Source organism: Spea bombifrons, chromosome 3 (genome assembly GCF_027358695.1).
Source record: "Spea bombifrons isolate aSpeBom1 chromosome 3, aSpeBom1.2.pri, whole genome shotgun sequence".
In the NCBI taxonomy this organism is placed as follows: Eukaryota; Metazoa; Chordata; class Amphibia; order Anura; family Pelobatidae; genus Spea; species Spea bombifrons.
Genome location: NC_071089.1, coordinates 39,801,765 through 39,829,634, shown reverse-complemented (window position 1 = coordinate 39,829,634; position 27,870 = coordinate 39,801,765). Strand labels below are relative to the sequence as shown.

At 41.5% G+C, this 27,870-nt stretch overlaps 1 protein-coding gene across 2 annotated transcripts in view; it reads left to right on the top strand.

Annotated features, from left to right (window-relative positions):
* Positions 1–27,870, top strand: part of PDE7B (phosphodiesterase 7B) — a 335,544-nt gene that overhangs the window by 223,895 nt on the left and 83,779 nt on the right. Inside the window, exon 1 of one of the 2 annotated variants that reach the window (XM_053459173.1) lies at positions 10,600–11,988. The exons of the other annotated variant lie outside the window; for it this stretch is intronic. Coding sequence (XP_053315148.1) covers positions 11,751–11,988 — 238 coding nt within the window. The 5' untranslated portion in view covers positions 10,600–11,750. Of the gene's footprint in view, positions 1–10,599; positions 11,989–27,870 lie in introns of those variants that run through there. 2 annotated transcript variants of the gene reach the window in all.

Below are 27,870 nucleotides of genomic sequence, written 5' to 3'. Positions count from 1 at the left end.
TCAAAAAGTTATGTGCGCGCGCACAGCGCACAGCGCACAGCTTAGAGGAAACAGTGCTTGCATGTATAGATCACATACAAACCCTATATTTGCAGGTATGCATAAATGATGTATGGAAACATATCAGGTATAGATCCACAGAATCAACACAAAAACCAAGCTTTGCAGGTATAGATCAATTGAAAATCACATGTTAACGCAGCATTGAAGGTATAGATCAAATAAACAGAATCAGACATACAAACCCTCTATTTGTAGGTATACAATAATAATGTATGGAAACAGAGCGTACCAGATACAGATCAACAGAATAACACACACCCAGCTTTGCAGGTTTAAATCATTTGGAATTCACATATAAACTCAGCATTAAAGATATAGATAACCCCCTAAATTACAAGCATAGATCACAGGTTGCACAGCCCAAAGCCAGCCCTGGTGTCCACATTGCCCACATAGAACCTGATCAGCACCCAGATTACACACATATTACAGCCCAGCCTGAGCCAACTTTGTCCCCTAACAGCCTAGTGTAAAACATCTTTGTCGGCAAACAGCCCACCGTTCATGTGCCACCTTTGCATTTCCCCAAATCACTTAAACATCCATGATAGACACAAACACTTACACAGTTACTCACTCATTCACACAAATCATTTACACATATTCATTAATGCAGTCTCACAAAGCATTCAAGCAATTCATCCACACATTAATTCATTCAGTCTCGTACGCATTCACACAATTCATCCACACTGTAACAAGGTGCAGGGTGTTGTTGCGAATGGCGTCTACATTCCCTCTCGATTTTGCGGGGAGTGGGGGGGGGTGTGTGTTGCGCCAGATTATAATATGTTTCTATATGGGCCCCTGGGGTGGAGCATAAGGAGAGTACGGCGGGCTGGTGCTCCACCCCGCAGTTTACATTCACCTGGACTGACACGGGATCCAGGCCAGGCGTTTAGGCTGACTCCAATGCACTGGTCAACTGCAAGTAATTAGCTGCATTGACTGCAATAAAGCCTTACCTGTTGGACACAGGGGAGTGAGTTTTGTTTGGAAGCAGCAGGGTTGCTATGTACAAAAGAAACCATCAAAAAGGTTGGTGAGTTTACGTTCTGTTTAGTTTAGACCCTGTTAGTAAGTGCTCAGACGAGCTAGGCTTTTGTTTATAGGGAATTTATAGGGAATTTGTGTTCTGTATAATCCTGTTAAAATCTGTATACGTGGATTACAAATAAATTGTGGTTGATTACCCCACCGAGACTGTGGCTTTAATACCCTAGAGGACTGTGCTGTTTGGTGCCCTGTGTGGGTGCAGGATCACAACACATTAATTAATTCATTCTCGTACGCATTCATACTACCCCTCTCCCCATCTACCCCTCCCCTTCTTATTATCTGCCCCTTCTCACTATGTACCCCCTTCTCACTATGTACCCCCTCCCCCTTCTCACTGCCTTCCCCCTTCTCACTATGTACCCCCTCCCCTTCTCACTGCCTCCTCCCCTCTGCCCCTTCTCACTACCCCCCCCCACTGCCCCTTCTCACTGCCCCCTCTGACCCTTCTCACTGCCCCCCTGCCCTTTCTCACTGCCCCCGCCCCTTCTCACTATCTACCCTCTCTCCCTACTTCTCATTATCTTTACTTATCTTGTTGCCAGAGTCCTGTGGTGGGAGCGTGAGGCGTCCGTCTTTCTGCTCTGCCGCGGTGCACGCTTCACAGCTCAGCATGAAATGGCGGCACCGCAACAGAGTCACGGAGGGTGAGGGATGCTGAGCGGTTGCTGAAAACTTCACGAGCGACCGCTCGGTGACCCTGCCCGGGACTTAAATTAAAACATCTGGGGGGTTTTTTAACTTTATTTAACATGGAGGATGTTAAGTAAAGTTAAAAAAAAAACAAAAAAAAACCCAATGTTTTAATTTAAGTCCCGGGCGGGTGCCCCTGCTGCCATGGTGCCCTGTGCGGCCGCACAGGTCACACACCCCTAAGGCCGGCCCTGAATAGATGACAGTCTTAATTGTATGAAGTTATGAACAATTACCGTATTGGCTCGATTATAGGCTGCACGCTAAAAGTTAGAAAAATTTCGATTTTTAGAAAAAATACACATTAGTGGAATAGTAAAACAGTATTCTAACTAACACATTTTTGGTATCTATCATGCAGTTAGTCAACATATATATCCCCGGTAGGGGATATTGCTAAAGCACATCGAGCAGACGTGCATGCAGCGGAGGTTGTTTACGTGCATCGCCGCGGCCGGTGAACGTCTGCGCGATGTGCTCAGAGAATCTCCCGTGTCAGCATTCCCCCCGTGGGACGTGCTGGCAGGGGAGGCTGTCACAGCGTATCGGAGAGTAGGATCCAGGTCCCCTGCAGCACTGCGGGGGATCTGTATCCTAACCCTGTCGCCTGCCAGACGCCGCGTCGCGTGATACGAATTGCGGGGTGATACGAATTGCGCATTCCTGTGCTAAACCCGAATATAGGCCGCATCCCCCACTTTAAAGACTTAAAGTGTGTGGGGGGGTGCTGCCTATATTCGGGCAAATACGGTATGCGCCAGTAAAATTGCTTATCTTTAACTTGGTATGCTGTTGTGTTTTTGCCACAGGTAGAAAAAGTGAGAGCTGACTAAGACATGAGAAAGACAGCGTGAGACAGTGTATAATCAGTTAACAATTGCTTGCCTCTCATTAGTGAATCTGCTTATACATATCATGTATATACATATTATGAAATACATATCATGTGATGTTTCACCTGCTTTTCCCAGCCTGTCTTTACCTAATATTATACCCATGGCCAGTATGAGTACCAGTCATTGAAGGCAGCTAACTGGGGCACCTGAAACACTGGGCACTGGGCAATGGTGTTTTCTACATAGGTAAACCGGTCTGAAGTGATGGCCCTGCTCCACTTTACTAGTAGCAGATCACTCTATTGGGACACAAATACATGTGCGCCTGTTGCCCCTCCAAGAGGTCAGAATGTTTTGTATAAATACACAATAATTGTGTCAAAACATGATGCTATCTAAAATATTAGAACAATTGGGCAAAGAGTATTCTTCCCTGGGGTGCCATTTGATCTAGGACCAGCCCTGATTATACTGGTGTTTGCAGAGTTAGAGAGATGACGTGTATTGAGGAAATAATAATCCAGAATAATAGCATACTGCAGGGAAAAGCAGGGAAACATGTAGATATGCAAAAACCAGGAGAAAGAGAACAGGAAGATAATCCAGAGTGGCAGCATCCATATTGTAGAATGACATAGGTAGAAGCAAGTTGGTAGATCATCTAGATTGATATATAATGTTAGAGAGAGATGGTCATAATGTGAATGCAGGACAATCCAGCAGTGTATCCAGGATATATCTTTTGTAAAGGTGCCTTATTCATAAATGTATGATTAAGTTATCGTTTGACAGAGTTATAATAATGCTATAATGCATTATAAATCATTGGCAATTCAGCCCTTTTTGAATGAGACACTTGTTAGGGTTGATGTGTCATAACATGGGGCGAAGTTGAAGCAACTCGTCTGCAACCTGTCTTGCAAATTGCCTCTAGTGAATAAACCTCTGTTTCCTGAAAGCACAAGATGTTAGAAGATCCCCCTGCCATTTGAACAACCCCCATGCATTTTCATCGAATTCACCTGAAATCCTTTCATCCCTGTTACTGGTAATTACAAGATAACAGGTTAGTGAAAATGACTAGGTATTTAAGATGTCCTTCCCCACCTTTAGGCTTCAGTGTCTATGGTTTCTCCTTGAGTTATACATCAGTTTTTCTTATGTTTTTTCTGGTCGCCTTTATTTAGTGTACCATGTGCTCATGCTAGAGAGTAATGCATTTATACTGGTTGCTGGTTAAAAAAATTAAAAAATCTATGGCAGCATGCAACGTTTTACCTAACGTTCTTACTAACCAATTAATTAGATGGACATATGGTGTTATGTAACGCTCCAGTCATCAGGTGAATGCAGGTTTCATTAATGCAAATGAAAGGTGTGTGGTCCTTTTTTTTTTTGGTGTTTACCTTTTAAATGCATAGATGGAATTTGCAGAATATCCCCATTCTTATTTATCCTTTCTCCAGTTGGCTTGCAGGAGGTGTATTCATCCAAACACATCTCGTACCACCAAAATAGATATACGGTATGTGTCAGCTCCAGCATTGGTTCACTGGACACTTTAGGGGAAGGGGGGGCATTTCCTGCCAATGGGAATGCTTTCTAGCCATTGATTGGCTGCCTCACACGGCCAGTCAGTGGTGGGAAACAGTGCATCAGTTAGCATGATATGGGCTTGTGCCTGAATCTAAGATGAGACCAATGACTGATTAAGTCTTTAAAGTAGGAAAACTGCTGTCAAATTATGGTTCTATGCTAGAATACAGCACATTTATTATTTATAAAAAGCCATCACATATATACATATAATACAAGTACCGTATTGGCCCGAATATAGGCCGCACCCCCCCCACTTTAGGTCTTTAAAGTGGGGGTATGGCCTATATTCGGGGTTTTGGGCAGGGATGCTCAGTTTGTGTCGCCCGACACCCGGGACATGCAGTTCCGGGCGTTGAGCGGGTATTTTTGTTCCGTTTTCATTTATCCCTGCTGCGGGTAAGTAGCGCTGCAGGGGACCTGTATCCTTCTCTCCGGCAGCCATGGACGTCTGTGCAGTGACCTCCACTGCCGGAACTTCCACCTATGGTGGAGCACCAGAAGGTTATGTCACGCCGGTGCTCCACCATAGGCGGAAGTTCTGGCAGCGGAGGTCATCGCGCAGATGTCCACAGCTGCCGTAGAGAAGGAGGTTGCCTATGTGTAACGCGCAGACGTTCACCGCGGCGATGCACGTAGACAACCTCCGCCGCCGGCACTTCAGCCGGTGGGTCACTGTCGCTGAAGTGCCGGCAGCGGAGGTTGTTTGCGGCATCGCACAGACATCAACTGGCCGGCCCCGCTACACACCAGGGAGTCTGGGGGTGCATTGGTAAGTCGGCGAAGGGGGCAGGCACTTCTAGGAAGCAGAGTGGGATAGTGGGCATAAAGCATATCTGGGGGGCAGGTGGGCATTTCTAGGGGGTAGGTGGGCATTTCTAGGGGGCATAAAGCATATCTCAGGTATCAGAGTGGCATATCTGGGGGGCAAAGGGGCATATCTGTAAGTAAGGTGTATTATCAATTAAGGGGGGGACTTTGAAATGGCTATTGGTTTTCTCTCTGTATATAACATATGCTGACAAACTGACAGATACCAAAAATGTTAAAATACATGTATTCCTGTTCATTCATTAGATAAAATACTGTTTTACCATTCCACTAATGTGTATTTTTTCTTTAAATATATTTTTTTCTTTAAAATAGCAACAAACTTTAAGGATGCGGCCTATATTCGGGTGCGGCCTATATTCCAGCCAATACGGTAATCATATAGGATTAACCCTGAAAAAACATTATAGACCATGATATGTACACATAAAGGTATATGTTGGCTGAAGCAGGAATCCTCAGGTGAGCTAAACTGATGTTATGTTGAAGTAGAAAGTAACAGTTTCATGACACAAACCGTAGGCTCTTTATGACATCTGTGCTATTATTGTGTATATTTTTATTCTTGCAAATAGTGGTATCCAATGTGTTTTAAAAGTGGTCCCCAAATACAAAACATTAAGGAATCACTAATTTTCCAACAGAGCTGGGATATCTCGCCTAACAAAGGAACTAACCTTCAAAACATAAGCCTCCTGTATGAGTTGTTATAGCATAAATGCCCCATAAAGCAGTATACAAAGAACTTTGACCTGTGTACTGAAATAACACAATGTTACCGTTTAGTAAGGGCCGTTTAGTAGTCTGTTATGCTAAAAGTACATACATACATAGGTCGACATTATGCAAATCATTCTGCATAAATTCTACATGAACAACCATCTGTAGACATCTGTAACTGTTTTATTAGATTAGTGTCTTAAGATAATACTTTACAATTCATTTATAATAATTTATTTCACCATATTTTTAACATTGAAATATAGAGTAATGAATGTCGCTATGTCTTAATCAACAAAATACAATTAATCTACATCCCAGGGATGTAGTAAATGCATACACACACTGGATAGGATATACATTTTGGTAGAGAAAGGTATTTAAATGAAAACATTTTTAGTGGTTGATCCGTGGATTACTCTGACTGCCTTTAAGATTATTAAAGTAGATTATTTTGTCTTTTTCAAGTTTGATTATTTTTTGTATTTCAACTCAGGTCGTCTGTCTTGTTTCTGTCTCCCTCTGGATTGTGGTGCTGCTGCCTTATTTTATGAGACTGCTGGCTGCCATCATAATCTACATATGTCTTCTACTTCCAATATAGATACTTTTGTCCACAATGATGACATGGAAAAAGTCTGTGATACCCTTTAGTGTAGGCCTTCGTACAATTCTTGCACTTCTACAGTGACCAAAGCCATTTGCTTACATTGCAAACCCAGCCTGTTTCTGTAACGATTGTGCCACAGACAAAGTGGTACTGAATTTCAAATGAAGGGGAAAACACACTGGCAACAAATACGTAAGCACCAGCTGCTATTGCTTCTTCATGCGCTTGCATTTAGAACATGCATGTGCACTGACCCAGTGCTTCTTACTGATTGAGTTAATTAAAGGGACCGTTTACTTTCCCTGTCAACCCTACTATAGAAGATTATGTATTACCACTCTCTGTAAGTACTTTAATATGCATTCTTCAAAAAACAAATGTACTGTATTTGCTCGATTATAAGACGACCCCCCAAAATCTGAATATTAATTTAGGAAAAAAAGAAAAATCTTGAATATAAGACGACCCTATAGGAAAAAAGTTTTACTAGTAAATGTTAATTCATGTAAACTATGTAAACTGTTTTTTTTTAATAAAAGATTAAAAAACTATGATTGAGAAAAATATTGCCTTTTAACCCTCTATATGGCACTGTGCCCCATGATATACCTTTTGACCCCCTATGTGCCACTCTGACTGGCATTTAGGGGTTAAAAGGCATTTCTGGAGGCAGAGTGGCATAAAGGGGGTTAAAAGGCATATCATACCTACAGAAATCCCTTATGCCCCCGATTTAACACCCCACCAAACTTACCGGCGCTTCTGACTCCCTAGTGTGCAGTCGGGGCAGCGGGTAGACGTCTACGCGATTCGCATAGGCAACTTCCGCTGCAGCCGGAAGGAGGCGCCGTTAGCAGCGGGGGGGGGTCTGCGTCCATCGCGCAGACCTTCCCTGACCGTCAGAGAGGAGAGTTCCCCGCAGCCAGAGCCGGCCTTAAGTGTTCTGGCGCCCTGTGCGGACTACTCCTCTGGCACCCCCCCTTCTCTCTGCCCCTTCTCACTGCCTCCCCCCACTCTGCCCCTTCTCACTGCCTCCCCCCTGCCCCTTCTCGCTGCCCGTCCTCTGCCCATTCTCACTGCCCGTCCTCTGCCCCTTCTCCCTATCCTTACTTACCTCATTGCCGGAGTCCTGCGGTGGGAGCGGGAGGCGGAGTCACGGAGAGTGAGGGGCGCCGAGCGGTTGCTGCAAAACTTCACGAGCGACCACTCGGCGCCCCTACCCGGGACTTAAATTGAAACATAGTTTTTTTTGTTTGTTTTAACTTTATTTAACATCCTCCATGTTAAATAAAGTTTAAAAAACTTTATTTAATATGGAGGATGTTAAATAAAGTTAAAAAAAAACCAAAAAAAAAACCGATGCTTTCATTTAAGTCCCGGGCAGGCGCCCTTGTTGCCATGGCGAAAGTTGCCTACGCGAATCACGTAGATGTCTACCTGATGCTCTGACTACACACCAGGGTGTCAGAAGTGCCAGTAAGTTTTGGGGGGTGTTAAATGGGGTGCATAAGACAGGAGGATCCAGGTCCCCTGCAGCGCTGCAGGGGATCTGGATCTTAGTCTCATAGTCAGACCTCATTTGAGGTCTGATTATAAGACGACCCCGATTATAAGACAAGCTGTATTTTTCAGAGCATTTGTTCTTATAATCTAGCAAATACAGGATTTACATGAGGTAGAAGCTTCAGTCCTGTTGCTGCTCTCTTCCTCCGTGGCCCGAGAACACTTGAAGCAGCCAATCAGTGTCTGGAAACTTTGTTTGGGAACTTTGTTTGCATGTGCATGTGAATTAGAACAGACCGCCACAAGCAGCATTACCAGAGCCAGTGCTCGAGCTGACGGGAGGTAACTTTTTCATGTGCAGGGAGATGTATTAGGCCAAACACATCTCCAGCATGTACAATGGCTGGAGGAGGACAAAGGAGCAAATGCGAATGAGGGAATTCTGCAGAATTCCCCAAATACCGTATTTGCTCGATTATAAGACGAGGTTTTTTTCAGAGCAAATGCTCTGAAAAATACCCCTCGTCTTCTAATCGGGGTCGTCTTCTAATCAGACCTCAAATAGAGGTCTGATTAGGAGACTAAGATCCAGATCCCCCGCACCGCTGCAGGGGACCTGGATCCTCCTGTCTCACCCGACCCCCCCCCATCATACACACACTTACCGGTGCTTCCTGCTGTGTTGCCGGGGCAGCGGGTAGACAACGTCCGCTGCAGCCGGAAGGAGGTGTGGCTAGCAGCGGGGGTTGTCTGCGTCCGTCGCATAGACCTTCCCCGACTGTCAGAGATCAGAGTTCCCCGCATCGGTGCCGCACCGGTGCGGGGAACTCTGATCTCTGACAGCCGGGGAAAGTATACGCGACGGACGCATACAAACCCCCACTGCTAGCCACACCTCCTTCCGGCTGCAGCAGAAGGCGACGTCAACCCGCTGCCCCGGCTGGAAGCACCGGTAAGAGAGGGGGGAGAGCGGGGGAAGGGGGGTGAGAGAGGGGGGGAAAGAGAGTGTGTGTGTGTGTGTGTGTGTTAGTTAGTTAAATGGGGGTATAGGGTGTGTGTGTGTGTTAAATGGGGGCATAGGGCATTTCTGGAGTGGCGTTAAGGGGGCATTTAATAGAGCACTCTGCCTCCTGATGTAGAGTGGCACATAGGGGGTCAAAAGGCATACCATGGGGCCTAGTGGCATATAGAGGGTTAAAAGGCATATCATGGGCCACAGTGCCATATTGGAGTGGCAAGCCTGGGGGCAGATGTGCGTAACTGGGGGACAGGTTGGAAAATACAAGAAATAAAAACAAAAAAAATCTTTTTCTCAATCATAGCTTTTATTAAAAAAAATAGTTTACATGAATTAACATTTACTGGTAAAACTTTTTTCCTATGGGGTCGTCTTATATTCAGGCTTTTTCTTTTTTTCCTAAGTTAATGTTCAGATTTTGGGGGGTCGTCTTATAATCAGGGTCGTCTTATAATCGAGCAAATGCGGTAATTTGTAAGGAGGGCACCAAAAAAATGTAAAGGGACTGCGCAGTTATCATATTTACTAAAGTGCATATGACGGCTGGGATGTCCTTATGAGAGACTCTGCTACCATGGTCTGCTTAGCCATGAGAGCAGGACTAATTGTTTCCATAACTTGTAAAGAATATGGACATAAAATAACATTTACATTAAGGGTCTGTCCCATTAAATATATACATATCATTGATTCAGTTCATTTAAATGAGGTCCTGGGATGAGATGGTCCTTTGAATGTACAGCTTTGCTTTGGCGTTATTAATTTTGTGAATTGATATTACTAATGACTTTTTCTGCACATAAATACTATCAAACAGTCAGGTGTGTACAATAACTGGCAATCCGTGACTGAACTAGTGAGCTAAGTGCCTGATGGAAGATAGCATGTAGCCATCCCAACCACCACCACCCCACCCCACGAAAAAGTTTTTAAATATTTTTACAGTCATAAAGATAAAAACAGAAAACATTATTGGGCCCATTCACTAAACAAACAAAATAGCTGGAGTTGGAAAAACAGCTGAATTGGGGATTTTCCCTACTTCCTCCTCAGTTTTGAAATTCTCTTGATTGAAATTTGTTCCCTATTCGTTACATTTCCTCTATATATACTTATTAACCCGCTCCTTTATGTCTCCCCCTATCATTTTCTTTTACCTTAAACTACTCTTCTCTTTTGTTGTGGTTTAACCCCTGCTATTATTACCATGTTTTACATCCCCATTCCATCTCCCTTGTGTTTTAAAACCTCACTGGTACATCTCCCTCGTGTCATATTCCGATCTTGTCATATTCCTTTCCCCAGCCTTCTGTCAAATCCCCTGCCCCTGTCATATGACCAGTCCCTTGTAATAGGCCCAGCTCTCGGATCCTCTGCCCCTGTCATATGACCAGTCCCTTGTAATAGGCTCAACTCTCGGATCCCAAGCCCCTGTCATATGACCAGTCCCTTGTATTATGCCCAGCTCTTGGATCCCCAGACCCTCTCATATGACCAGTCCTCTTTAATATGCCCAGTTCTCTGATCCCCTGCCCCTGTCATATGAGCAGTCCACTGTAATATGCTTAGCTCCTTGGTCCCCTGTTATATGACCAGTCCCTTGTAATATGCCCAGCACTCAGATCCCCAGCCCCTGTCATGTGACCAGTCCCTTGCAATATGCCCAGCTCTTGGATCTCCTGCCCCTGTCATATGAGCAGTCCTCTGTAGCATGCACAGCTCTTAGATCCCCTGCCCCTGTCATATGACCAGTCCTCTGTAACATGCCCAGCTCTGAGACCCCCTGTCATTTTCTCACAGCCCCCATGTTGTTTTTTTGTTTGTTTGTCTGTAAATGAAACTTTATTGAGAGTTTCCAAACAAACCCAAATATAGCGTGCAACCAAACAGTAGTCATGAAATACAGGCATACAATAATATCCGCACAACACTGCACTGAGACGGATATATTGTGCGGCCGAATTCATTACGTGTCGGGTCAGTATACACAAGTTCTAGGTGGATATTGATATCCGGGCACCCTTGGAACGTATGCTTCCCCTTGTCGGGGAGAGAAAAAAAGGAAAGAGCAGCCTTTTGCTGAGTTCCGCTACAGAGCTTGTGTCTGCAGATCTGATCCACGTCTCCCTCGGCTGACAGTATTACGTGAACCAGATTCGTTTCTATGTTCCTTCCAGTAAAAGTGCACCTTAGCTCCACAGAACAGACCGGCACTGAAAGTGAAACACCTCTCCGGGTGAAGCTCAAACCTGATGACGAGGAAGAAAGAGAGAGAGAAAGGGGTCATTAAATTGCATTACAGCAGATCCGCTTTAGCCATGTTTTTAATGCTCTCATCATAATGCAGTCAGAGGAACTAAGCGCTGGACGGCTGCCAGCATAGAGGAAGGAGGCAGCCGGAGTCAAGTTCAGTTCCTCTGTCAGTCTACTCCAGCCTGTGTGTTCTGCAGGACGCAGCTTGCGGGAGACCTGTAGCTCTTCGGGGGTACAGTCCTAGAGACACAACGACAGATACGCAATCCTATCCAACACAAAGGGAAACGAGAAATGAAACAAAAGGCTCAGAAGGAAGAAATTCGAATTGACTTCGGCTGCAAACGTTTTACCTCCAGTGTAGGATTTCTGAAGTGTGTAAAACCGATTGGAGAAGAAATCTGGAAGAAAACAACCACTTAATTCCTCAATTTGGGAGGGTGGGGAGGAGGACAACAAGACCTCGGAAGACCTACTTCAGAGGTGTTCAGTGCCAGGTCAGCTGTCTGTGCTAGCCCTGTATGCCTCTCGACAACCTCTGGCAGCGCTATAACACAGTATAAAAGACAGGATGCCTGTGTTGGACAGGTGCTTCAGTTCTGCAGAGTTAAGTAGGAGTTGGAGGACGGGGGAAGTTCTTCTCCCACCTTGTATGGGTAGTTTGCCAAACTACCACTCTGGAAGTCTGACCTGCGAGCTGCCAGAAATAATCAAGATGGTAAAACTCCTTTGGAAGTCAAAGAATGGATTGCAGAACATGAAGCAGAGGGGGCTTTTGGCTAATGAAGATGCCCTGGGCGTCTTACCAGGTAATGATCTAGTAATAATAATGTAGTTTAGCTGATAGCAGGCCTGTGGCTCTCCAGCTGTTGTTGAACTACAGCTCCAATGATGTCTAGCAAGCCACTGGAACTAGAGGGTCTTCACATGTATAATTGCATATGCTTTTGACGTTATTAGTACAATTCAATAGATTTGTATTAATTAAAATAGATTTTATTAAATTTTATTAAGCTTTTTATTGTTTTGGTACTGATTAAAGACCGGTAGAAGGATTAACATTTTAATATCCCTTTCCTTTTTCCTGATTATGTCATAACTGTTATTTCTTGGAGTAAGATTTCTTATGGAAAAATAATATATCTAGATATATATATATATTCATGATTTGTGAGGTTTAGAGTGCAGTGATGACGTGATGCTGCATTACGTTACTTTGCTGTCACTTAGTGTCTGTACCGTGCATTTAACTCCACATTCTTTGAATGCCATCAATATGGTTTATTGCCTCTTTTCCTCAGACATAAGCTGCTGTCATGTGAAAAAAGATAAATTATTTTACCTTCAGGCTCAGTTACCTTCTACCTATTATTGTGAGCATATGATAAAAACATAGCTATGTTTTCTAATGTCAGATTCTCAAACCAAGCTCAAAACGGGACAGACAGAAAACACAAACTCAATGTTATTACATTACCCCAGCAATGATCCTCTACAATGTGTGTTGATACAAGATATTTATTGCATACTTATGACAGCACTGGGTAGACATGCTTTCAGATTTGTGTAGTTGGTTATACTACCATTTCACGTCCATGGTGTTTCATTAAACTAGGAGCAGCCTGGTAAAAGTGCTACCCCAGGGCATTGAGCACCCATAAAATATCTCTAACCTCTTCCACGCTGTAATATTGAAGACGTTTAAGGGAGGGGAACTGGCAAAACAGATCATGGCCTTTAATAAGGTTTGTAAGTTTGAGTTTTCCTTGGTGGTGTGTATGGCTTCCCGGCAAAGACTATGTCTAAAAAGTATTGTATATAGTGTCCTCCCTTGGATCTCCGACTCGGGCTTCCGTCCGAACCTGGGGCACCTCACTACGGTATCACCCACTTAGAGAGTTAGTAGACGCGTCATGACAGGGGGTATACTATCCTCTTCGCCTTGCCCCCTGCTCCCCCTTGTGCCCAGCCCGGAGTTCCCCCCGGCTGGGCACCCCAGCGCTCGTTGCCCCTTCGGTCTCTCTCTCAGGTGCTTCTGCGCTATCATCATGTATTTTCGGGTGCCCTTTCTGTCACACCAGAGGTTGTTTTCTCCACCCCTCTTATTACTCAGGCCCAGCGTTTCTTCCTCCATCAGTTGCAACATTATGCCTCCTCCATCCCGCAGACCCCTCTGGTTACCAGGCCACTTTCGGCTCTGGAATCGTTGTGCACTCTTCCCACCGAACCCCCTCATCTCCTCTCGGCTCTATATGCGCTGTTGATTGATTCGGTTTCCAATACCAAACCCTTTTTCCTTAGTATGTGGGAAAGGGATCTTGGTATCTCCCCATCTCCTCAGGATTGGGATAGGGTGTTCCTCGCCATTCACAAGGGATCTCTCTCTAGCAGGCTTCAGGAATGCTCGTATAAGCTCCTCACGCGCTGGTATAAGGTCCCTGCGGACTTGCATAGATTTATCCCTTCGATCCCAGATACCTGTTGGCGCTCTGTTTGGGAGGTTTTGGAAGTGGTCTGCACTCCTGATATTCAGTTCACGCCTGAGACGATGCTTCTGCACATGAATCCCCTTCCCCATGCAGCTTATAAACGTTCCCTAACGATACACTTACTCAATGCTGCAAAATCCATCATCCCACGTTTTTGGAAATCTTCCAACCCCCCCCCCCTTCTACAGACTTGGCTCCAACAGATTATGTTTATAGCTCAGATGGAGGACCTAATCTGGTCCGCCAGAGGTAAGGGTCATCAGAACGACCTCCGTTGGTTTTGGTGGCATACGTTTGTTGCGTCGCCTGACTTCAGGCGTATATTCGGGACTACTGACGGCTCCCCTTAAATGACACGTTCTCTCCCCTTATTTTTTATTTTTTTTTTGTGTGACAGACTTGTACCCCTGGCTCTTTATGCATTCTACATTACACATTATATGTTCTATTGCTACACTCATGCATTCACAGTATATGTCATATAATGGCATGGTACACACGCCTTTGTTTATCATTGGTCTCAACCCCTTTTTACTACTCAGACATGCGCCGACGGTGCCTTTCCCTGTGGATACTTTTTTTCGGTTTGTTTTCCATTACTGTTGATGGAGATTTTCTGGTTTTATACTTTATCTCCGTGATACGCTAATCATATCCTCGACTCATGAGCTGTTCGATGTCACCTGTTTTCCATGACCCCGCCGTTGGCGGTCTAAGCTGCTGCTGCTCTTCCATTTACAACATGTAATGCTTGTACTATGACATCTTGATACATTGTACCATTTGTATATGCATTGTATGTACTCTTGATATTGTGTACTTTTTATTCGCTGTATCAGTAAACGGAGAATTGATAAAAAAAAATAAAAAGTATTGTATATAGGAAATCCATATTAAAAAAGGTTATGCCTACAGTTTATGACCAGACTGTGGAATTAATGTCAATGAGGTCGTATTTGCAGACCATATCTAAGTTTATTTCTTGGCATCAGCCAATTGTGTATATTTATGTTAGGTTGCAAGCTATTTTTTATTTCATTTTGGTGCCTTAGCCTTACCCAATTCTGTATGTATTTTTAGTGATTTTGCTCAGGTGTTGATATAGTTAGTATTTTTTTTGCTTTACTACAGACTTCTATGAATTTTGTGCAGATGTAGTTGCCAACCACAAAATGCAGGAGCCTGGAGCTGTTGAGCTACTATTGCAGGGTCACATGATGTCACTTTATGTGAAAAGATGGCTTTGCTGAATCAGCTATGTATAAATCCAAGTAGTTTATCCAGAAGGTAAACCCTAGGTCACATAGTGAACACCATGGTATTTGAGGGTTGTGAAGCCCTGCCTGAATAATACTCATATCTGATCTCTACAGGAGTAAGGGTAACAGCAGTTCAAACTGATAGAGCTAGAAGTATGCTAACGTAATGTATTACTAATGTCCTTGAAGACACAGACGACTTCTTGTCATGTCTAGAGTTGCCTGGATTCATTCCTGGAAATTCCAATAGCCATCTGATGTAACTGTAGCTTAAATGACAAAACAACTATACAAGGGTTGGACAACATTTTGCCACCTTATGTTGGGTCTGTTCTGCTTTGCGCAAAGGGTATCCAAACAAGACGGGAGCTGCTATCCAGGCAGCATCGATCAGAAGACTGACAGCCTTGATATATCAGTCTCTCATACCACAACTATGTACTTACGAAGAAAAAACATTCAGGAGTTTAAAAATGACCAACATATAGTGTAGCTGTGTGTGTTGGAATGCTGTAAAATAAGTCATGTAATATAATATAACTTGTGGAATTCTCAGGCGACCAGAGGTCATACAAAAGCCCCAGTGAGACTGTATATCCTTTAATGGGGGTATTTAAAATTCCTGGGGACTCTGAAGCAATCAGCAACACTGTACATGTTATTGTAGCAATTACTATAGAAATCTACTTGCAGATCATAAAGCTGTAGTAACATAGTAACGTAGTAACATAGTTCATAAGGTTGAAAAAAGACCAAAGTCCATCAAGTTCAACCTATATACATATTGTGTCCCTACCGTGTTGATCCAGAGGAAGGCAAAAAACCCTTATGAAGCAGATGCCAATTGCCCCATACCAGGGGGAAAATTCCTTCCCGACTCCAAATATGGCAATCAGAATAAATCCCTGGATCAACGTTCTGTCCCTATTAATCTACTATCCATAACTTGTAATATTATTGCTTTCAAGAAACACGTCCAGGCTCCTTTTAAACTCTTTTATTGAGTTTACCATTACCACTTCCTCTGGCAGAGAGTTCCATAGTCTCACCGCTCTTACTGTAAAGAACCCCCGTCTGTGCTGGTGTAGAAACCTTCTTTCCTCCAGCCGTAGAGGATGTCCCCTTGTTATAGATACAGTCCTGGGTATAAATAGGTCCTGGGAGTGATCTCTGTACTGCCCCCTTATATATTTATACATAGTTATTAAGTCCCCCCTAAGCCGTCTTTTCTCCAAACTAAATAACCCTAATTCTGATAATCTTTCTGGGTACTGCAGTCCTTCCATTCCCCTTATTACTCTGGTTGCCCGTCTTTGAACCCTCTCCAGTTCCACTATATCTTTCTTGTACACTGGTGCCCAGTACTGTACACAGTATTCCATGTGTGGTCTGACTAGTGACTTGTACAATGGTAGAATTAGTATTCTAACTACTAGAAGATGTCCTCACTGATGTGGTCATTAGAACTCCAATTTTCAATGAGCTATTGAAGAACTTTATCTCATTTGTCAGATTGGTTCTCATGCATCAAGTAACTAGTTTTATTTTTTAGATATAATGGATATTGCGCCACACTCAAAGAAGTAGTTAAAATTAATGTTTTATTCATTATACATAACAAAGGAAATATTCCAACAGTTTTATGGGAAAATGCTTAAGGGGGAACCCTTTGTGGGCATAACAAGATATTTGGGATCAAGATATCATGTTTGGAGAGTTGTAAATGAAAAGTATGCTTTTTTTACTTTGCTTGTAGCCAGGGGATTGCTGCCAAGGGTCCTTGGGTAGCTGTGATTTAAAGATTTTGGGTTACTGTCTGTAGTGTTGCTTGCATTTCCACATACAGCCACCAGTGTGCATATAATGTAAAAAGGGCCTCAAGAACAGTGTATTAATTGAATAACAAGACACCATGTACTCACGAGCAGAAAGTGTACTCATTAACTGGAGTGGTGTCCTGTCACTGATTGCTGGGACCTCAGAGGATGCTGGAAGCTTCGACCCTACATAAGGTACGCATGTTATTTATTTATTTTGACCTTTTAGAGAAGGCATATTAAAATACATCATAAAGTTCTTTAATCAACATTCTTCTATGACAAGCTTGTCTGGGACATCTAACCGTCCTTTTAAGTTCTTGAGCTAAGCCTTGTAAATCAGATTTGGGTTTCATCATTTCTTTGCTCAGTTACCTGGTGTTATGTTACATAAAAACTGTTACATGAAAGCCTCTTACAAAAACAGGGGCCACAAACTGATGATAGGTAAAGTTTTATTGGAAATCCTGGTACAGTGATGGCATTGGTTATCAGAACACCAGAACCAAGAAAAGGAAGCAAGCATTTCTTGGAAGGAATAACAGTATTTTTAAAGTACTGCTAAAATGGAACTGACACAAGTTGGTTTGAGAAGCTGAGCCAGGCTCACATTCCACTTGAGTCTTAGTGAGCTAAGGATGCTTTATGCGTGACATGGGCATAACGCTATCCTCAATCTTAAATGAAACCAAAGACTGATACAGTTTTTACAGCAGGAAAAACATTGGGTTCTTACTCACCAAGCTAAATTCCTGTTAGAAATGGGGTTTCAACTGTCACCATAAGTGTGTTTCACAAATTATGCATTTATGGTGATATTTGTTACTGTAATGTGGTTATATTGTTATTGTAGTAGTGCAGGTATATCAATGTTGCCTAGGTTTGGATTCTTCACTTCTTTACTGAGGTCCCTTGGACAAAAAGGTCTAATGTCTGAGTATGCTGATGAATCCTGTGTGGCAGGGAATGAAAGGTATGTTGCAGCCATTGCCAGGTTGCCCCCAAAAGGAACAATGTTTCTAGCATAACCCTGTTAAAATCAACACTGACAAGGGGACTAGGGTTATACTTAAAGGTAATTTTGGTGCAATTGTTATAGCAGCCAATGGGATATATCAGCTAATGTGTCCTTTTTTATTATTTTGTGCAAGATTTGCCCTTTCTACATAACCTCTACCTTTTGACATTAAACTTCAGCAACATATAGTTACATAGTTCATAAGGTTGAAAAAAGACCTAAGTCCATCAAATTCAACCCTTCTACCTAACCTTCCTATTCTTGATCCAAAAGAAGGCAAAAAAACCCCTAATTAAGCTACTTCGAATTCTGCCATCAGGGGAAAAAAATTCCTTCTTGACTCCAAGAGGCAATCGGAGTTCTCCTTGGATCAAGAAGCTCTAAAATATTAATGTTATTCTATTTATATCCCTGTATATCATTCCTTTCTAAGAAAATATTGAGGCCCCTTTTGAAGGTATCTAAGGTATTGGATAACACTACCTCCCTTGGAAGTGAATTCCATACCTTAATTGTCCTCACTGTGAAGAATCCCTTCCTTTGTCGTCTATGAAACCTGCGCTCTTCCAGTCTCAGAGGGTGACCTCTTGTTCTTTGTATATTTCTGTTAATGAACAGGTCATATAAAGAGCTCTTTATATTGGCCCTGCATATATTTTTATAATGTTATTTATTTATTTATTTATTCAGTGTATATACACTGAGACGCGTTTTTTCCAGTGTATATAATTTTAACTTTTTTTAGTCTCTCTTCATAACTAGTATCTCCCAATCTCCTTATTAATTTCGTAGACCCTCCTTTGCACTTTTTCTAATTCCATAATGTCCTTTTTAAGGACCGGTGCCCAGAATTGTACCGCATATTCAAGGTGAGGTCTTACCAATGACCTGTAAAGAGGCAAGATGATATAATCCTCCCTTGAATCTTATGTATGCCAAAACCTTATTTGCCCTCGCAGCTGCTTGCTGGCATTGCGCTCTGTTGTCAAGTCTGTTGTCAACCATTATTCCTAAATCCTTCTCGTTGGTAGTTTCCCCCAAGGATATTCCATTTAAAGAATAGGTTGCATTTCTCTATATTGAACCTCATCTGCCACTTGCACGCCCAGTCCCCAACTCTGTCTAAATCTTCCTGCAAAGAAGAAACATCAAGATTAGTCTGAATTACCTGGCCTAATTTTGTGTCATCAGAAAAAACTGTGACATGGCTCTCAATGCAGCTTGGGAGATCATTTATAAATAAATTAAAAAGAAGAGGACCAAGGACAGACCCCTGAGGCACTCCACTTAATACCTGAGAAACATCCATTCACAGCAACCCTCTGCATTCTATCTTTTAGCCAATTTCTGATCCACATACAGACATTTGCCCCTAAGCCTATTTCTGTTAATTTATAGAGTAGCCTTTTATGCGGAACCGTATCAAACGCCTTGGCAAAGTCCAGATAAATCACATCTACAGCCAACCCCAGGTCTATATTTTTACTAACTTCTTCATAGAATGCTAATAGGTTGGTTTGACAAGACCGGTCTTTCACAAATCCATGTTGACTTCTACTAATTGGATTATGGATCAAGATATGATCTTGAATGTATACCTTTAGCAACCCTTCAAATAATTTCCCCACTACCGATGTTAAGCTTACTGGCCTGTAATTGCCCGGTTGAGATTTTGATCCCTTTTTAAATATGGGCACAACATCTGCCTTGCGCCAATCTAATGGCACTATGCCCGAGCTGAAAGAATCCCTAAAGATTAGTAATAGTGGTTGGGCCAGAATTAGGCTTAGTTCCTTTAGTACCCTTGGGTGTATACCATCCGGTCCTGGGGCCTTGTCTACCTTAACAGTATTTAATTGCTTGAGCACTTTTTCTTGTGTCAGCCAATCCCATGTTTGCTGCAACGGTTCCTTAACATTAGCCAGCAGGGGCTCCGTCATTGGTTCTTCCTTGTTATAAACAGAAAGATGTCGGCTTTCTCTCTGTCCTCACTAACCAAATTTCCAGTTTCAGATAATAACGTACCAACATTCTCTACCTTTAACTTTTTTCCATTCACATACTTAAAAAATTTCTTGGGATTGGTTTTACTTTCCTTGGCAATAAATTTCTCATTTTCTAGTTTAGCCATTTTAATCTCCTTTTTGCAGGTTTTATTGGCATCTTTGTATGCCATAAATGATACTAGCGACCCCTCGCTTTTATACTGCTTAAATGCCAATTGTTTATTCCTTATTTCCTGTATTACTTTCCAGGTAAGCCACATTGGTTTTGATTTGTTTCTTTTGTACCGTATTGGCTCAGATATAGGCCGCACCCGAATATAGGCCGCACCCTAAAAGTTTGGTGCTTTTTTAAAGAAAAAAGGTTTTTTTTAATAGATATGCTGCCACTGTCCCCCCCCCCCCCCCCCAGATATGCTGCCACCGCAATAGAACTTCCGGTGCCGGGACTCAGCAGATGTGCCGGCCCCGGAAGTTGTATACACATATTGCGTAGATGTCCCCCGCCGGTCCCGCAAGACACCCGGGAGTCTGCTCTGGTAAGTCTTGGGGGCAGAGGTAAAACGGATTGTGCAGACGTTCACCGGCTGCGGCGATGCGCGTAAACAACCTCCGCTGCCGGCACGTCTGCACGATGTGCTTTAACAAGCTCCCTTGCCGGGACTCCCCTCGTGGGAATTCCCGGCAAGGGAGATTGTTAAAGCACATCATGCAGACGTGCCGGCAGCAGAGGTTGTTTACGCACACATCGCCGCTGCCGGTGAACGTCTGCGCGATGCGCTTAGCCAATCTCCCGTGCCGGCACTCCCCCGTGGAAAGTGCTGGCAGGGGAGGCTGTCTGAGCGTATCAGGATAGGGGTAGAGTAGGATAGGGGTCCCCTGCACCGCTGCGGGGGATCTGTATCCTAACCCTGCTGCCTGCCCGGCGCCCGGAACTGCATGTCCCGGACGTCGGGCGCTAGACCCCGAATATAGGCCGCACCCCCACTTTAAAGACTTGAAGTGGGGAGGAAAAGTGCGGCCTATATTCGAGCCAATACGGTATTTGTTTCCCATAGGTATATATTGGGATGTGTAACTTTGCAATATGTGCTTAAAGGTATTCCATTTGTCCTCTGTGTTTAACCCAGAGAACAATTCATCCCGGTCTATATATTCCATGGTGGACCTTAGCCTGTCAAAGTTTGCCCTTCTGAAATTAAGTGTTTTGGTAGAGCAGTTACCCATTTGCTTTTTGGAATTAATCTCAAATGAAACCATGTTATGGTCACTATTTCCCAAGTGTTCTCTTACTTTAATGTTTGAGATAAGTTCCTCATTGTTAGTTATTACCAGATCTAGACAGGCATCCATTCTGGTTGGGGTCTCTACTAATTGCGACATAAATTGGTCATTAAGCAGGTTCAGAAACTTGCTGCCCTTAGTGTTCCACTATTCCAATCCATATCTGGGTAATTCAAATCTCCCATGATTAAAACTTGATTTCTATTTGCAGCCTTTTCAATTTGAAATAGCAGCTGATCTTCCCCCTCATTGCTAATGTTGGGTGGCTTGTAGCATACACCCACAAGTAGTGTGTGACTCTTTTTATTATCTAGGTTCATCTCTACCCACAGCGTCTCCACATTACTACTATCATCATGCACATCTTCCTTAATAATTGGAACCTCACCTCACCCTATTAGTAAGTTCGGCTGTTCTTCACTCCGTTTTCTTCCTCCTAAACAGCTGTTTTTGTTTCAATTAATGATTCTGTTTCAACCTATATATTAAATTAATGACAGTTAACACCTGTTTGGTGTAACTGTTTAATCATACACCTAAGTATATGCCTAAAATACCTGACTTTTGCATTTTGTTAAATGATAAAAATAAACTATTAGCATGTCCTATTTTTTTTAAACCATTGTTACTTTACAGAATTTTTCCACACCTACCTAAAACGTCTGATGCATAGGGGCCATTTTTATGTACGGGGTTGCCGTGCAACGAGATAACGACGATGCCCGCACATGTACGGGCTGCCGTTAAATAGCTGCATCACTTTGCAGCATCCACGGAAGCCTAACAAGTGGCGCCCGGCTAAAACAGCTTAGGAAGCGATTGGAATCGCTTCATAAGCATAAACTGTGTAGCTGACATGCCTCGATATCGGGGCACGTCAGTAACACTACCCCCTACCCCGATCGCCTTGTGATTGCTCCGTGGAGCAACCACAAGTGCCATCCTGTAAATGACGTTGCCGTCATTCACAGGATGGCATTAACAATAGATATGAGTTCATAGAGGGTCTATCCAGACCCTCTTGAGAACTCTCGAGCTCCTCCTGCAGGTTGAATGCAGGTACTGCATCCAACCATGCAAGGTCAATGGAGCCCAGCTCACTAATGAGAAAAAATAAAATTATTGTTCAAAAATGTTTAAAAAAAAAAAAAAATATGGTAACATGTAAAAAGCCCCACTGTCACCAAAAAAAAAAGTTTTTACTAAGCAAGTCCTAAAATTCTTTCTTTACAAAAATTCCAGCATGGAAAGCGTTAAAATATTGGCATTACAAATGCCCATAGAGTGTCTCGTATTAAAAAATGGGGTAAATTGAATTGGCCGGGTTCAAAGATGTCCCAAATATGGGACATGGGGGCAGTAGGATCAGATGTCTAAATGACATAAAAATACACACCTCACAAAGGCGGCCTTTTACCTCCCAAATAACCCAACAAACCCATGCATGTGGGGTATCACTGGGCTCAGGAGATGTTGCTGAACACATATTGGGGTGTTGTTTGACACGGACATATACCAGGAGTGGTAATTTTATATCTGAAGTACAACATGTGTGAAAAAAATACAAAAAAATGTACTACCATAAAGTTTCACAAAGGCTGGTGGTAAAATTAGTGCATGGAAAGGGTTAAAATACCAGCATTTCAAATACCTTGGGGTGTCTAGTTTTTAAAAATATATGACTTGATGGGGTAAATTGCATTGGCCGGCTTCAAAAATACCCAAAATGGCACATGGAGGGCAGAATTAACAGATTTGGAAAAAAAGGTTTTGAAATAGCAAAACGTTACCTGTACTTATTGCCCCATAACGTGCAGAAAAAAGCAAAAAAACATAAAAAGATACGGTATTTCTAAACTCAGGACAAATAGTAGAATCTATTTAGTAGGTTTTTTCATTCGTTTTTGCAGATGAGTAAAAGTTTTTTGTTTAAGAAGTGAGAAAGGGTAATTTTTTAACACAAAATCCCTATATTTTATCATTTTTTTATAGTAAATTAGATGATATGATAAAATTAATGGTATCTAAAGAAAGCCCTGTTTGTCCTGAAAAAACAATATATAATATGTGTGGGAGCATGAAATGAGAGAAGAAAATCACAGCTAAACAGCAACACTGAAAAATGTTAAAAGAGCCATTGTCCCGCAATATACTACGAGTAATAACCCCTATTGTCCTTAAGGGGTTAAATAATATTAAATCCTTTAAGAAGATATTATCCTTGCAACAGCAATCAGTGTAGTGGTACCAGAAATGAAACAAATGCATGCACATAGATGTTATTCTGTAAGAATGCTCAGGAACTGAGACCTGGGAACTAGAAGTGATTAGTTTCAAAGTCCAAAAGTAACATGGCACAGCTCACGCAGATTTTCATTCTTAGGTGTGGTCTAGATATCTGATTGTGTAACAACATAGATGTGAATACAAAATAAATACTCTACTGCACTAATTAAGTATCACGGCAGGCACATGATGGATCTAAAACAATTACTGTAGTTTTCGGTGTAACATCTGTTTGTGAAATATGGATGTTTGACTTTGGTTTTGAAATGGCCTACTATTTTATACATATCTGTGATTAGATTTCCTCACTCTAGTGTAAAATGATGAGGACGTATGGTTAGGTAGATTTCACATACCAATGTTATTCTTCTCCAAGATAGAACTTCTGTCTATAACTGGTGGGTAGAAGATTGTGTATTGCAGCACCTGTTGCACAGCATTATACAAGTAGTTTGGGATGCAAGAGGTATAGCACAAAAACAAGAGTGATATATGTGTTCTTTACGAGACAATCTGAAATAAGATGTGTCCTTAAATGCCTTAATATTAGTGATCTATTTTTTTATTGGGAAACAGAAACTATACATTAAGTAAGTAATGAATGTCTTGAGTGTTTGGTCACAATTGTTTTCAAACAGTAATTCAGCTGTGGATTTTAAGACAAATAGATATGGCTATGTTAGGCCACCAGAAACTTAAGTCTTTAACTCAAAGAGACTTTTTGAGATCCTAAACTTTTATGTAATTTAAGTCCTTTTCTGTGTTGACCCTGTAAAAGTTACCATTTTCACTAAACACTGGATTTTAAGAACAAATTATAAATAAGGCATTTTGAATCCTTGTAAGACAAATTTGTGGAATAACATTGTGCAAGGGTTCACAACTCTAGTCCTTGAAGGCCACACGTTTTGGGTATCATCACCTGACAACCCATAAACAAGTAATTTAGTTGCTTGTTCTCAAGTTGGGATATCCAGCTGTTTTGCCCCTCGAGGACTGGAGTTGCCAGAAGTCACAAATCACTCCTGTGATGATTTAAATCTACTACTAGCAGTAACTAATAGAGAATTGGGATATAACAGTCCCATTTTCTTTCACGCTGTTCCAAAAGGAAGATTGGTCTTTGGATCTTGGTGAATATTAGATCACTCTCTCAAGGAACATGAAGTGACTGTTGGCAGACATATCACTGTTTGAAAGCAGACAGTGGCAGTGAAAACTTTAAAATATAACCTATAATCTACTTTCTCAAAGGTTTGATGGTATTGTATATAGACCTTCTTTCGGCACTTTAAGATTGTGTAAAAAAAAAAATCGAGGTCTAAGAAGCTTTTTATAAAAAGCTCTATTTTATTCCAACAGATTTTACTGAAGTGGCTTTGTTCCTAAAAAGCAATTTTTACACATGGTATGGGATCATAAACTGATATCTCTCTTACAGAATCTATATGTTTTTTTATGGGCAGGAGAAGAAAGTCAGCCAGCTGAGGGCTTGCATTTGGTTTCATTCAAGAATTTTCTCAGCTGATGAAGGTTTACCGTGTCATTTTTTGAACCCCTTCTTTACTTGGGATAATTTGTACTCCAAAACCTAGAGATTTTTTTGTGTTTCTACAATATGTTTGCTTAACTATGATAACCTATTTTTTATTTTTATTGTCCCCATACAAATTATACATAATTTGCTAAAGGACAGATGGGGCTTTCTTATGATACAATCTTTAGAAGTATAGTACAACATTTGGTATACGGGTTTCTAATGGTAATCACGAACAAATCAATTAATAAATAGTAGACACTCTCTTTGAATTATATGGTTTTACATATAAGGACATAATAATAATCATCTGTTCCTTAGCATGTCTAAAAATTAGGAAAATACAACACATGACACACTGTATTACACCGTGTCATGATTTATTCAAGAAAGATAAAGCCACAATGGAAAAGCCTTGTGTGAAAAGTAAACCCTTACTGCTTCCATAGGAATTAAGATGCTAAGTAGCAGTCAGGTGCTTCTAATCAAATGCCTTTGTTTATTGATCATCAGCAAGTGTGACCACCTCTATGAAATGCCAAAGTTTTTGCAGTTTGCTGGTCTGGAACATTCAGGTTTGTGTTAATACAATGCCAAGGAGAAAGACATTAGCAATGTTAGAGATGCAATTGTTGCTGTCCATCAATCTGGGAAGGGTTAACAGGCTATTTCCTAACAATTTAAAGTCCATCATTCTACAGTAAGAAAGATTATTCAAAGGTGGAAAACATTCATGACAGTTGCCAATACACCCCAAGGTCCACTGCAACAAACCTAAGGGTTACATCTCAGACTATACAGGCCTCAGTTGACAAGTTAAATGTTAAAGCTCATGACAGTACAATTAGAAAAAGACTGAAGAAGGATGATTTGTTTGGAAGGGTTTGCAGGAGGAAGTCTCTTCTCTCTAAAAAGAACATGGCAGCATGGTTTAGGTATGCAAAGTTACATCTGAACAAACCACAACTACGGTGGAGGGGTGATGATTCAGGATTGTTTTGTGGGCACAGGACCTGGGAACCTTGCATCCATTGAGTCAACCATGAACTTCTCTGTATACCAAAGTATTCTAGCGTCAAAGGAGAAGAAGAATGGGCCAAAATTCCTCCATAGAAAATAATTACCAGTACTTCAAGTTATTGCTGATAAAAATGGTTCTACAAGCTATTGAATCATAAGGTGTACTTAGGTTTTCAAACATGGCTTCTCCATTTTGGCTTTATTTTTGTTAAATACATCCTGACAAGGTTGTAATATGTCATGTATTGTTGTTCATTTGAGGACCTATTTTTTAGGCCTGCTAAGGAAGAGATGATTATTATGTCCTAATATGTAAAACCATATAATTCAAAGAGGCTGCACTTTCTTTTTCAGACCATTGTACATACAGCAACAAGTTTTTAAAAGTCAGCAAAATAGATTTTGTTTTAGAATGTGATATGTTTTGGTCAAGTATATTCAATGGATATGCAATCCATATATAGTCTGTGCAAGCACACTAGGTTTGTGAAGGTCCATAGAACATCATTTAATTTTCCACCATAGACCCCAGCAAATGTCCACCATGAGCAATGTGGATGCCAACTCCTGAGTATGGTATTCTGCCTTTTCCTTGCTACTTCAGTTTGCCTGTGACTTTAGGCCATTTTGAATGGATTTGCCTCCTGGCACACACAATTAATGGTTTACTCTACTTTCTCTGTCACATTTCACCTCACTCTGTGAGATATACGTCTCTCTTTCTTGGATGGAAAACCTCACATATTGGATGCAGATCTATGCTTTCTGAAACGAGTCCAACCTTAAAGGCAGATAATAAGATCTGTGGACTCAGAGTTGAAAGGAACATTTTTCTTCAATCCATATGCCTTTATTCTTTCTTCTACAAGTCTATCCAATTTTAAATTGAGAAATGGAATAATTCCAGAAGTTAAAAAGAAGCTTGATTCGAAGCCCTGAATGAATTATGATTTGTTTGGGAATTGAGTAGAACTTTATAATATCTGAAAATTGCAAGCCACAATGAAAGAAATTACATACAAAAACTAGCAGAAATTCTACTATTTTGTTCCACTACATACACCATATAGAATATCTCTCCAGTTATGATATTAGCACTATAAATCTGCCAATTATGAGCAGCAGCAAGATTCTGTGAACGCTTATTTCTTATGCTCCAAGCTTTACTTACAGCCAGACAGATATTAAAAGTGCCTTACTCTCAATATTCTGGATAGCCTTGGGGTTGTGGCATTCAGAAAGGGCATGTCAGCAATCTGCCTTAACAGAGGGGCAATTTGGGACAGTCGGGTCAATGTCCAGTGTAGGGATTGTCCCTTAATCCTGAAACTATAGGGTTGATGGTATAAATGCTAATACATATCAAGAATTATGGGATTAAAACATTGATAGACCTTGTTGCTTGAGCAAAATAAGCTTTTATTTGATACACACATTGGTTTTCTTAGACTTTCCTTATATTACTGTCATCCATGTAGCACATTGCCCTCTTACTTGAGTGCCACCTGACCTTCATATATTTCTCTATTTCCTTTACTCTTTCATCTTTACTTCCTAATCTTACATAAAAATGTTGCAATAGACACACTGAATTTTTCAGATAATCTCCCTTCCCAAATTTCTATATTTAGGGAAAATCTATTTTAATTTCTTATAAAATATTACATAGATATATATACTCACAAACTAAAAGTGTCTATGATTTTTTTCTTTTGAAACACGAATTAAGCTGTGGTTTTACCCTAGTGTTTGTACTTTCATGTGGAAGATTCTGGAAGATCTGTTTTGTATTTATAAAACCTACTTTTCACTCCTCCATGTCCAGCCCTGTTGATTGTTAGCATATTTACATGATATGAATATATGTGGGCTGCAACTTACGATTATTTTCATAATCGATTAGTTGGCCGAATTTGTTTTCCCCGATTAATTTAAAATAAATGTAAATTTTTCACTTTTTTTTAAATAATTTAATAAA